This window comes from Nilaparvata lugens, chromosome X, assembly GCF_014356525.2.
Source record: "Nilaparvata lugens isolate BPH chromosome X, ASM1435652v1, whole genome shotgun sequence".
Classification (NCBI taxonomy): Eukaryota; Metazoa; Arthropoda; class Insecta; order Hemiptera; family Delphacidae; genus Nilaparvata; species Nilaparvata lugens.
In genome coordinates this window covers 48873194-48886130 of record NC_052518.1, presented here as the reverse complement: position 1 = coordinate 48886130, position 12937 = coordinate 48873194, and the positions used below count along the sequence as shown (strand labels likewise).

The 12937-nt window shown below is 36.5% G+C and overlaps 1 protein-coding gene across 2 annotated transcripts in view; it reads right to left on the bottom strand.

The window, feature by feature from the left end:
* Nucleotides 1–12937, bottom strand: part of LOC111050394 (carboxypeptidase D) — a 296777-nt gene that overhangs the window by 274878 nt on the left and 8962 nt on the right. For both annotated transcript variants that reach the window (XM_039441290.1, XM_039441291.1), the window contains exon 5: nucleotides 10314–10464. In XM_039441290.1, the coding sequence (XP_039297224.1) occupies nucleotides 10314–10464 (151 nt within the window). The remainder of the gene's footprint in view (nucleotides 1–10313; nucleotides 10465–12937) is intronic.

The window sequence follows — 12937 nt, the reverse complement described above, 5'->3', positions numbered from 1 at the left end:
AACACAGGATTTAACAATTTTTATCTTGCTGCCATTGAAAAAAGAGAATCCCTCAACTGCTGCAGGTATTCGTCCACCTCTGCCGAATGGAACTATTTCAGTCTTCTCTTCATTGATCTTTAGTCTGTTGATGCTGCAGTATTCCTCTAGTGCATTAAGCTTTTTCTGTAGATCAACTGGAGAATGGGCAAAAAGGATCAAGTCGTCAGCATACAGCAGGAGCATCAAATCGGTTGATCATCTATTGCTATACCATGGAGCCCCCTTGCTCTGAAGAACTCGTCGATGTCAGCCAAGAACAAAATGAACAATAGTGGACTGAGCGTTTCACCCTGAAGTACTCATTCAGTAATTCCTATCTCATCTGAAAGCTCACCCTGAATCTTCACTTTCAGAGACGCAAATTTGTACAGTTTTTGGATGATTCTCAGTAGTTTTGCACTCACACCCAATCTGAAAAGTTTCTCCCACAGCAGGCTATGCGAGATCGAATCAAATGCTCTCTGGAAATCCACCACGACAGCATACACTCTCCTCTTTGGCAGTCGCAGTTGAAACTGTACAGCTGACAGGCATACATAGATATTATCAAGGCATCCTCTTCCTTTTCTAAATCCTGCTTGGGTTTCAGGTATGAGGTTGAGGCTCTCTGCCCACAATTCAATTCTACCATTGATAATATATGTGAACAATTTTGTCAGGCAATTAACCAGAGCGATTGATCTGTAATTTCTAGGGTCACGGGAGTCACCCTTTTTATGAAGAAGGCTGATTAGCATTTCTGACCAGGCCGCAGGTAATTCCTCTCGATCCATAATTTTATTGAACAGAACTTCTATGTATAAGATCCAATTGGGTGGGAGGTCCTTGTAAATATCATTTGGTATCATGTCTGGTCCAGGGGATTTTCCATTCTTACTTCTGTTGATGCAGTGCAAGATCTCATCAGTTTTAATGTATGCATCCATCTGACAGTGTGTAACGCCATGGAATACAATATTTACATAGCATGTTGGTGGGTAAATATTGGTCAAGAATTCGAACCATTCATTGATTTTTATCGGATTATCAGAAGTGACCCTTGTTCTGAACTTGCTAATTTCTCTCCAAAATGTGACTGAGCTGCTTGAATTACTTAAACGATCACATGCCTCCCTATAAAAGATTGCTTTCCTTCTCTTGCAAATGCTTTTGTATAGTTGCTTGGCTACAAGATAATTCTTGGTTTTCTCTTCCGTGAATCCTGTCTTTCTGCAAGCTCTGAGAGACAAACCGAAGTTTTTCTTCGCATCTGCACAATCTTCATCAAACAAGGGCTTTGAAACTTTCTTCATCCTAGTCACAAAAAAATCTTTCTTCATGCCCACTTGCTCTGCTGCTTCGTATACTGCACTACATAGGTTTTGATACTGCTCATCAATAGTAGTCTGTGAAAAGTCTATTGATAATCTGTTGCTGAACATCAATTTCTGGTTAAAATAATAGGCTGAAGTTGGGTTGTACAATATCTTTTTTATTTTATTGGGTGCAATCCTATTCGCTTTTGCTGAAGCTTCAATTCTATTCAATTTGAGAATCACTGGGAAGTGATCTGATAGAGTCTCACATTCCAATACTTGTAGATCAGATATGTTTTCCACTGCAGCCATGTTACACCACACTAGATCAATTACACTTTTTCCAACTGAACTAACATAAGTAAATTTCCCTTGCCTATCGCTGGGTGCTCTTCCATTAACTAAAATAAATCCATTATCTTCCATTGCCAAAAGGAGGCAATTGCCATTATCATTAGAAACACTGTCTTGTGATTCTCTTATATCATACAAATTTGTACATTCAAAAATGTATTTTTCTAAATGGTTCTTATTGCCTACTCGGCAATTGAAATCTCCACCAATTATGATCCTACTATCACTGTATTTCATCTGCAAATCTAATATGTCCGATGTCAGGAGATCTAGAAATTCGACACAATCAAAAGAAAGTCTTATATAGATCATACCAATTATAGTTGGTGATCCATCCAAACAGAAATATAGGAAAAGCCACCATTCACAGGAAATCAGTAGCTTGATATTTTGAAGGCTTCTATTTTTATTTACAAGAGCTAGCAAACCTCCACTAGCTCTTCCCATGCTTTTTTCCCTGATCGCTCCAATACAATATGGAATATAATCAGACCACTAACCTGACATTGGGAAGTATGACAAGCTTGACCAGGTTTCACAAATGATTAAGATATCAATATCGAAACAAAAAAGATTTCTATTCAAATTATTTAGGCCGTTAATATTCCAGAATACGACATTTAATGTTTCTCTATTCAGTCATTGAGTGTTTGACTGTGTTTTCCTCATGCTGTTCTCTTCCAATGAATCCTGCTTCAATAATTGTACAGACTCCGAGTTCAATACTTTTTGATGCCTTTTATTCGCATGAAATGAGTTCTGCGGTGAGCTGCTCAGTTCTTTTTTACCTCGACTCTTCCCCTTCTCTTTCTCCAAAACAATCAACTTGTCATACCTCATTACCGCATACTTCCCCTCCTTTCTTGCTGCGATCATTTTCTCTCTCAACTTTTTCCTTATATCCTGGACCTCTCTCGGAAAATCCTCGGCTATGAAAATGTTACTGCCTTTCAATGCTGCTGTTTTATTTCGGAGAATATCAGCCTTACGCCTACAAGTAGTGAAGCCAACAATAATGGGTCTGTTTGAGTTTGCTTTAAACGATCCAATTCTTTCAGCAAAGTCTATTTCACAATCATTTATATCTAATCCAAGCTTTGTTCTGATGAATCCAAAAGCAAATTTTGCTGTATTTTCAAATTTGCTATTAGTGGTATTAGTACCAGAGACATGTTTCATAAATATTCAGTATTTCAGTAGCACAGAAACACAGATAACAGACAAGGTTAACCATACACATATACTAGCCCAGTCAATAAAGACATTGATGCTCAACAAATAAGGGAAAGATTAAATTTTTGCAGGGTGTTAGAGACATAGTGCATAGCCTGCAACAACGGTCTCCATGGTTCGCAAGAGTTTAGTCTTCAAATCAAAATATCCAGCTAACTTTGATTTCATCCTGTGCACCAACTGTGCTCGCCATGAAGGTCATTGAATTTCCAAAATTGCTTCATGTAGCTAAATTCGATTCTTCACCTTATAGGTAAGTTTGAAAGCTTTTGAAAGTTTTTCTGGTGCAAAAACTACCAATTTCAATGATGGGTTTTCAAAAATGAGTTTAATACACTAATAAATTAATCACTAATATCAATTATTTTCAGTTCCGGAAGTGTCAATGTCCTACCTCAAAGCAATAAAAAGTTATACATTTTTTTACTACAAATGTCATGATTTAGTTATTCCACTCTCAGAGTGTGAAAACTACCAATGAAGACATAGGTTTTCAGATTGCCATTCATACTCCGTGCAAGAACTACCAATGTCGACTTCTGCACTTGCATTTCGAAAATACAAGCTAAACTTCCAAGCTGATTTGTGAGAAACTTGGTATTTTGACACAGGTAGTTCTTCTTGCACTAGGCCACAGAAAATGATCAATGCATGAAGTGTCTAACTAATAACCATTGTGTTTGTTCAGCTGTAACTAATTCCTTGCATCCATGCACGCTTTCGAATACTGTGGTATATGAGTAGTGTAATAATAAATGAATGGTTTTACGTATTCAGATAATTGTGGATTTTAGAAAGTATAGGGCAAGTATTTTTCAAAAGGGTGAGTGTAACAATAAACTACCTACTGCATAATCAATGACACGCTCACAAATTGAAGAATATTACTGTCTAACTAATTGAATCAAGCTGTCCTGAGAGATAAAATTGAAGGGTCTCGTATTAGAGATCAGGATCGATCTTAAATAAAAATATGTAAATACAATGTACATAGGTACATACTGTAGAATTGAAGTTCGTTATTAGATAATCACGTGATTGATAAGCATTGGGTTGAGGGCATTTTTATAGTAGCCCAATCAAATAGTTCTGAAGAAAGAGCAATTGATGAAGGTGATGGCTTCTATGAGGAGCTAGAGAAAGTTTATGATGATTGTCCAGGTCATGACATTAAGATTATAGTTGGAGAATTCAATGCTAGAGTTGGGAAGGAGGAACTATACAAACAGTATACTGGTAGACACAGTTTGCATGATGAAGCAAGTGACTATGGAGTGAGGCTCATCAATTTTCCAGCATCACAAAATATGGTCATTGGAAGCACGGAAAGACATTCAAAAGGCCAAATGGCATGCACCTGATAACTAAAAATCGAATAGACCATCTGCTGATAGATGCCCGATACTATTCTAACCTCTTGGGAGTAAGAAGAGAGAAGCTAATGTGGACACCGATCATTACTGAGTTGGGGCACACATAATAAGGACACGAATAGCCAATGCAAAAAAATTGCACCCAGAAAAATTAATGAGATTTGAGCTGAGAGCACTTAATTTTTTTTTGTCAATACTACTTTAAAATGTTAACAGCGAATATCTCATTAGATATTCTTACTGATATTGATTGTTTAATATGTACACTTATGACTGTACTATAGAAGCTAGATTCACTCAATCACTGCTCTGCTCTTTCACTGGACACTAATTGAACAAGCACTACACTAGCTCATACGGTTTCCTCCTTTTGAGCCTCCGCACCAACCCTCCATTGTCTAGCAGTTGGATCGCCTCAACACTGTCGTGTTGGTGCAGTCGCCCCTCGTGCCTCTCCGCATGCCTCTGGATCTCGGTGGACACCAGGTCGACGTGCAGGTCTCTATGAAGATCGCTGTTCCTGACATACCAAGGAGCATCCACAATGTTCCTCAGCACCTTGTTCTGGAACCGTTGTATTACATTGATGTTGCTATCTTTGGTACACCCCCAAAGTTGTATACCATATGTCCATACTGGCTTTAGTATCTGTTTGTACAGAAGTACTTTGTTTTGGATTTGTAAGTTGGAGTTTTTACCGATCAGCCAATACAGCTTCTTATATTTGATTCCAAGTTCCTCTCTCTTCTTCTTGACATGGGCCTTCCAGCGAAGCTTTGCGTCCAAGGTCATACCTAGATACTTGGCATCATTGGCATATGGTACAACTTGGTTGTTAATTGTTATTGGTATGGGCAGGTCCTTCTTATTGGTGAAGCTGATGTGAATCGACTTTGCTTCATTTAGTTTCATCCTCTACTTTCTAGTCCAATCTTGAATTTTGTTGATGGATCTCTGTAGTTTTTCTGTTGCAATATGAATATTACTGTCTACTGATAATATGGCTGTATCGTCTGCAAATGTTGCTGTAGTATTCTTATCAAATCTGGGAATATCGCTGGTATAGAGTAGGTAGAGAAATGGTCCTAAAACACTCCCTTGAGGAACTCCTGCTTTTATTTCCTTCAAATCAGAATATGAATTTTCATGCCTGACTCTAAAGTATCTGTCAGTCAGATAGGATTTTAATATATCTGTAAATTGCTTTGGTAGCACTGTTTTCAGTTTGAAAAGAAGACCTTCATGCCACACTTTATCAAAAGCTTGCCCTATATCAAGGAAAGCTGCTGAATAAACTTTTTTCTCTTCAAGGCTCTTCTCTATTACATTCACAATCCTATGCACTTGGTCTATTGTTGAGTGTTTCACTCTGAAGCCAAATTGGTGATTTGGAATTATGTGCTGTCTCTCAATTATTGGTGTTAGCCTACTCAGTAAAATCCTTTCAAACAACTTGGCAAGCACAGGTAGCAATGATATTGGCCTATATGATGATACTTCATGTGGCTCTTTACCTGGCTTGAGTAGCATTATAACTTCTGCTACTTTCCATATTCCTGGTACAAATTTGAGTCTGAAAGAGGCATTCAAAATGTGTGTTAATTTTACTATTGCTTTTCTTGGTAGGTGCTTGAGGACTAAGCCAGTTATCATTTCGAATCCAGGGGTCTTTTTGTTATTCAGATTTCTTATTTCTCTTTTGACCTCTTCTACTGTGACACACATTATTTCTTGATTTGGCTGTAAGATGTTCTCCTCTGCTTCTAAAGTATCTTCTTCAGTTGTGTTGTTTGGTTTAAAAACGATCACAAGATGATCTGCAAAGGTCTGTGCCTTTTCATCACTACTCCTTGCCCATTGTCTGTTCTGCTTCCTGAGAGGAGGAGATTGATGAATGGGTTTTTTTATTTTCTTAGCTGCCTTCCAGAGTGAGTAGTCTGTACTGCGTTCTGCTGTTAAGTTTATCAAGTAATTATTGATTGATTCATTCTTGATACATTGAATCTCTCTCCTTAGTTCTTGAGTTAGATTGTTTAAAACTCTTTTGTCTTGAGGGGAACGTGATTGCTGCCATCTCCTTCTTGCTCTTCGTTTTTCCACAATCATTTCTCTGATTTCCGCAGGGTAATTATTTCTAGTGGTTCTTCTTCTGAATTGTGGAGTATTACACCATGCTGCCTGTTGGATATCAGTAACAAACTTCTCTAACTCCCGATCAATCTGTTCTTCGTTTCTTAAAGGCGAGTTCAACTCTATTCTTTCATCCAGCATCTTTTGGAAACCATCCCAATCCGTGTGGCTGTTGACTAGCGCAGGACAAGCATTTTCCTTCTGTAGAATTGAATCACTGAGAGTCAAAATGATGGGTGAGTGGTCCGAATTTAGATCGAAAATATCCTCTAAATGCAAATAATTTACCAATATATTCTTTGTCAGAAAAAAATCTATAAGATCTGGGATTTTCCTCGTATCGGTGGGCCAGTAGGTTGGTTTACCAGTTGAAAGAGCTTCGCACCTCATCTCTATCATTGCTTCATAGAGCTGTCTTCCCTTGTGTGTTGTTAAGCGCGATCCCCAATGCATGTGCTTTGCATTGAAATCTCCACCAAGAATGAATTTGTCTCCTAACATATCAAGCAATGATAAATATTCATCTTTTCTGATGGAATATCTGGGAGGACAGTAAATAGCTGCAACAACAAAATGATAATTGACTGCTTTCACTGCTACACCTGTCAATTGTATTCTATCACTTTCGAGTTTCACTTGTTCATGATGTTGTAGATTGTCTCTGATGATGATGGCACTCCCACCCCTTGCGACATTGCTGGGATGTAAAGCATGATAGCTCCTATAGCCTTTGAATTTTATAAACGACTGCTTTGTAAAATGAGTCTCAGATATAAGACATATATCTATTTTTTCTTTGTTTAGAACTGCTTCCAACTTCTGTTGCCGTTGTAACAATCCATTTGCGTTCCATTCCATTATTTTTAGTGAATGAATCATTTGAATTGCAGTAGTTCACTTTGTTCTAACTTCTGGAATTTAGACTGCAGTGAGGTGATTATTTGTTCTTGTCTATCCAGTTTTGCCAAGATGAGCTGCAAAATATTATTGTTATCTCCTACTTCACTTTTTGGCTCTCCCAATTTTGGTCTATTTTCTTTTGAGACAATCTGGGCGAAAGTTAATTTCTTAACCGCGCTTTCATTGTTTGGATTGTGAATTTGTGTATTTTCTGTGATTTTTGGTGGAATATTCTTCACTGTGTTCTTCCGTAAATCTGGAATATTTTTTGTTTTAATGGAGTTTCTAATCTTTTGCAATTCGATTGCGACAGTGCAGCCTCGATAGCTGGCTGGATGTGCTTCTCCGCAATGAATACATTTTGGTAAAGCATCACTGGGTTTTGTACAGTCTTTTGTTTGATGTTTACCTGCACACTTTACACACCTAGGCTCCTTGTTACAGTATTTTTGTGTGTGACCGTATGCTTGGCATCGTTTGCATTGCGGTATCAGGTTGGCCTTCTTCAGTGCTTCCACTTCCACTTTGCAACCAAGTATATTTTCAAGTTCAAAAACTTTTTTTATATTTTCTTCCGCGCTGAATGAGACTATGAACATATCTAATGGCTCTCTTGTCTTCCACTTTAGCTTATTTACAACTTCTAGAACTTTCAATCCTCGTGTCTTCAAATCTTCCAGTATTATGTCTGTACTACAAGAGTGATGAAGTTTTTTAATCATTACTCTTATTGGTCTCGACTGTTTATCTTCATAGGAATGCCAGTTAAATCCGTCATTAATCAGTTCTCTGGTAACATTCCGATAAGTTTCGGAGTCGACTGCATTTATTTTGAACGTTTCTCTGCTCAAGAGTTTTATTCTAAATTTGTCAGCTGGCGACACTTTTTTCAAACTCTTAAGGAGTCCATCTAGATTCTTGATACCATCCACTATGATTTGGGGTGGTGGCATTTCTTTCTTCTCTCTCTTCTCCACGTCAGTGGTTTTAGAATTTAAGTTCTGTTGAATTCTTTTTGCAGACACATTTTTGACTTCTGGCGATGGAGTACTAAGCTTCCTCTTCTTGGTAGCCCGCTTAGTACGAGTCCTGATCCATTCTGTTTCTTTGGCCAATTCTTCCTGATTTGTTGAATAATTCTCGGCTGCTGAGCTGGTAGGCTGTGAGCTGTGAATCTTCTTCTCAATATTCAGAAATCTTGCTTCCAAATCCTGCACTTTTTTTAACAGTTCTAAGTTGCTCTTCTCCAATTCCTTCCTCTTCTCATCGGTCTCTTTCCAGGCGATAAAAAGTACCTGCTCGGTTGGAGTTTCGAGTTTATTTAATTAGATATATTTATCCGGTGAACACTGGATTTCTGATGTATTTAGCATGGTGTTGGTGTCTGTACTGTCGTTAGTGGCTCCCTGTTCTCTTTGCTCTTCTGTAGGAATACTAAAGCACCTATAGAATACTATAGCACCAAGATACACCTATACAGGACAGTTATCGTACCAATACTCCTATATATGGCAGTGAACTACATTGAGTGAAGAGAAAATGTTGTGTGTCTTTGAGAGGAAGGTCCTGAGGAGGATCTTTAAAGGTTTTCAAGAAGCAGGAGTCTGGCACAGTCGGCACAATGAAGAGCTGTACCAATTGTATCAAGAAGCTGATATAGTCACGGTGATGAGAGTGCACAGACTAAGATGGGCAGGACACCTGATACGAGCAGATGACACATACCCACCCAAGATGGCGATGAATGGGAAAATATATGGAAGGAGAATGAGGGGGCGACCCAGGACAAGATGGATGGGTGTGGTTGACCAGGATGCGGCAAAGGTTGGAGTGCATGGATGGAGACGTGCTGCATTGAACAGAGATGGTTGGAGAGAAAGATTGAGCGAGGCTGTGACCCGTACTGGGTTGTAAAGCCAAACAAGAAGAAGAATCAAATAGTTCATCGGAAAAAAATTATGTCAATCGATTTTATTGTTTCAATGGGTCCATTTGGGTGCTAATAAGAGTAATCTATGGTTTTCCACCAAAATTTCTAAAGAGATAACTTTAGGCAGCCTGAAAACTACAAAATTTTTGAATGTTTTTCAGTTCTCTCACAATATCTCAAAAACCAATTGTTCTATGGATATTTTCATCTTATACTTGTTTGAAGATCATAACATTTTCCAAAATTTTCATCTCCCAGAACATTTTTATATCTCTAATAGGAGTACTCATCGAAAATTTATGAATTTCCAACTTTGCAAAAAATTGCTAAATCCATGTATTCATTCCTTTTTCATCTTCTCCAACGTGTCTATGCATTGTTCAAATGCAGTTGACATATTACCAAGGTGTTTACAAAATAATTAATGATTAAGTAAAAACAAAAAAGTAGGTGATATTTTAGTATAGTTATTCAATTTATGAGACTTAAGAGGTGGCGCTAATCGTTGTTGGGTGAATAAAGACTGATATGCTCAAAACGAGCTAAAACTTTCATACGATAAATTTATAGAGTGCGATCTTTTATCCGACAAAATATGAAATAATGAGTTCAAATTTCTAAATTTTCTGGTTTTGTATGGAAATAACATTCTCATTAATGGCTATAAGATAGAATGTTATATAACATTAATTTTGTAGATCTATGCATCCTTGAATGGAAATCGAGATCAGCTTGATATCTTGATTTGAAGCCGAAATATACTCGTTCTAGAAAACTTTCACTTTCGAAATACGGGGCGGTCCAGGGGGAGATGCAATGGCAATGGGGAGACGATGCGAACTCTGCCGTTCCAGGCTATGTACTATGTATACTAACACCCTGCAAAAATTCAGTTTTCCGCTAATTTGTTGCGCAAACCCCTGTTTTTGTCTTAACTGACTGGGCTATATATTTATGGTTAAAAGTGTTGACGAATAATGAGAAAAAGTTTTTTTTTCTATGATAAAAGTTGTAAAAAATGCATCTGAAAGTGAATAATATATTAAATAATTTTACCCTGGTGCACGTGCGGATAAAGTGTAGGTTCCAGGAGTTAGGAGACGCCAGTATTCTCCTCTCTGAGTTGTCAACACTGGATGATTTATCTCGTCTACTATTATTTCTGCTCCTTCGAGAGGAACTAACGTCTTGGCATCTCTGACTAAACCTGCACACAAAAATGTGGGAGAAAATAAATATTTCTATTGAATTTGAAAAAAAACTAAAACAAAGACAATGAAAATGATGAGACTGTCGATATGACCAATGCAACTAAAATGCAGATTTTAGAGTTTGTATGGTTTACTTATATTGGAGGATATTTAAAATCTAATATCATATACGTTGTTTTACAAATAAAACAGTTAAACATTGAACAGTTTGCTAGTAAAATAGAAAATATTATACTATTGAAACACTCAGTGGTGTTTTATGAAAACTATGGCATTTAAAGAGAAGATCTCGGGAATGATGAGTGTGGGTGATTTGATGAGATGATCAAATGTCCATGTGGGTTCGCACCCACAGCCAGGTAGCACTAGCAGAATGAAGGGTGCAACGCCTGGTTTAAATCACCTGTTTGGGAGGTAGATTTTTGTAGAGTTTGAAATTGAGTTTAAACTGAAACTGAGCAAACGAAACTTTAATTTGAACCAAGAGCTTTCCAGGTCTGGTTTAAAGTTTAGCTCAAACTTATACAGTGCACACATACATAAGTGTAAGATGAGTCAATAAACGGACACACGCAAGAATATTGTCAACATGAAGCCATCTGTGTCAATTTGCTGGCAAACATTTGACTATTGATTGCAGTGAGACAAAGAGTATTTTATCAAAGTATAAAATTTGAACTATTTGATTTGTCTAGTTGCTAAACAACTTGAAAAATAAAGGATAATTTGGAAGCAATAAGATTGCTATGGATTAGACTGAGCTTTCCTATCACACACCATTTTTCCTATCACTATACACGATCAGACAGCGGAGGCAATTATTATGAATGAGATGCATACTGTTTCGCTCATTTATAGCGCGAATTTTCCTACTTAGAATGGTTTGAATAGAAAAAGAACTATACAGGGACAGGGAACCATGATAAACCCTTTTGATTTTTTATTACTAAAAACAAATTAAAACAGAACAAAAATCTTGAAACAAAATTTCATCGTTATTTTTTAATGGTATTTTTTTTACAAGAAATACAAAATCCATTCTGCCTACTTCACACAATACAATAATTATTAAAACCATACAAGCTGAATATAGAAGAATGTACAAATTGAAACGAGAAAAATGAAAATCAATTAAGTAAGTGAGGCCTGTATAAGAATGATTTACAAAAAATGCATTGTAATAATAATGATTGAACAGTAAATATGATATGTTATTAATCTTATAATAAATATGATGCATGAAGTACGACAAAAAAATTAAGGAGAAGAAATATGAAATGTACGAATAAGATATAAAGGTGTAATATGGTGAATATTGAGAGGTTTGAATTGTAGTATTTTGTGCCTTTCTTTCAGGTTGTTGAACTGATCAAAATTGAACTAAATTTTTCCAATATGAACTCTAGTGAACCTTGTTTTTGATTGTTAAATCAATCAATCAAATCAATCAAAATTGTTTATTGTCATTACAAAACAAATTGTATAACAAGGTCAGGTACATTTACAATTCATAACATTCTTCATTCATCAATACATGAATAAGTATGGTAACGTTTTCTAACACTAACAATAATAATAGTAATAACAAATCACAATATAAAAACAGGACAACAACAATAATATTCTATATGTCTATAGATGTGTTATCAAGTGTCAAACATTCTACAAACTCATTAACACTATAGACACAAAGCTCACACAACATATCTTTCACGCATTTTTTAAAACTGCTCATATTTAAGTCTCTGACTTCCGTTGGCAACAAGTTATAAATTCTCTTACCAAATTCATAAAAACTGTTCAGAGTTAGTTGTAAGTTACATTGACTTCTATGCAACAATGTCTTCTGGCGTGTTCCATAATTGTGAATGTAATTATTTGTCTGCATTTCATGCATGTAACTTTTTACATACAACAGACACTCAAGAATAAAAAGAGATGGAACCGTTAGTATTCTTAGCTCTCTGATCAAAGGTTTACAATGAGTTCTACAGTGGACATTAAAAATAGCTCTCACAGCTCTTTTTTGTAAAATCATAAGCTTTTTCATTTCAGACGAGTGTCCCCAAACCACTATGCCATATGACAAATGACTTTGAATGTGTGCATAGTAAATTGACAGCAATACATCAACATTGACAAAAGGTCTAAATTTCCTGATGAGAAATACACCCCTAGCAACTTTTTTACTTATATTTTCAATGTGTATGCCCCATTTCATGTTTGACTCTAATGTCACACCCAAAAACTTCACCTCCCCATTTTCTGAATAATTAGCTAAGAAAAAATTCATCGTTTGGGTTTTGTTGCTGTTCAGACTAAGTGAGTTGGCTGCTGTCCAGTCTTTTATAACAGTATTTGCATCATTTATAAAACGTTCAACTGAATTTAAACATTTATTATTTACCTGAATTGCCAAGTCATCAGCATACATGTATGCATTCACTCTATCGTCTCCTATCGCTAATG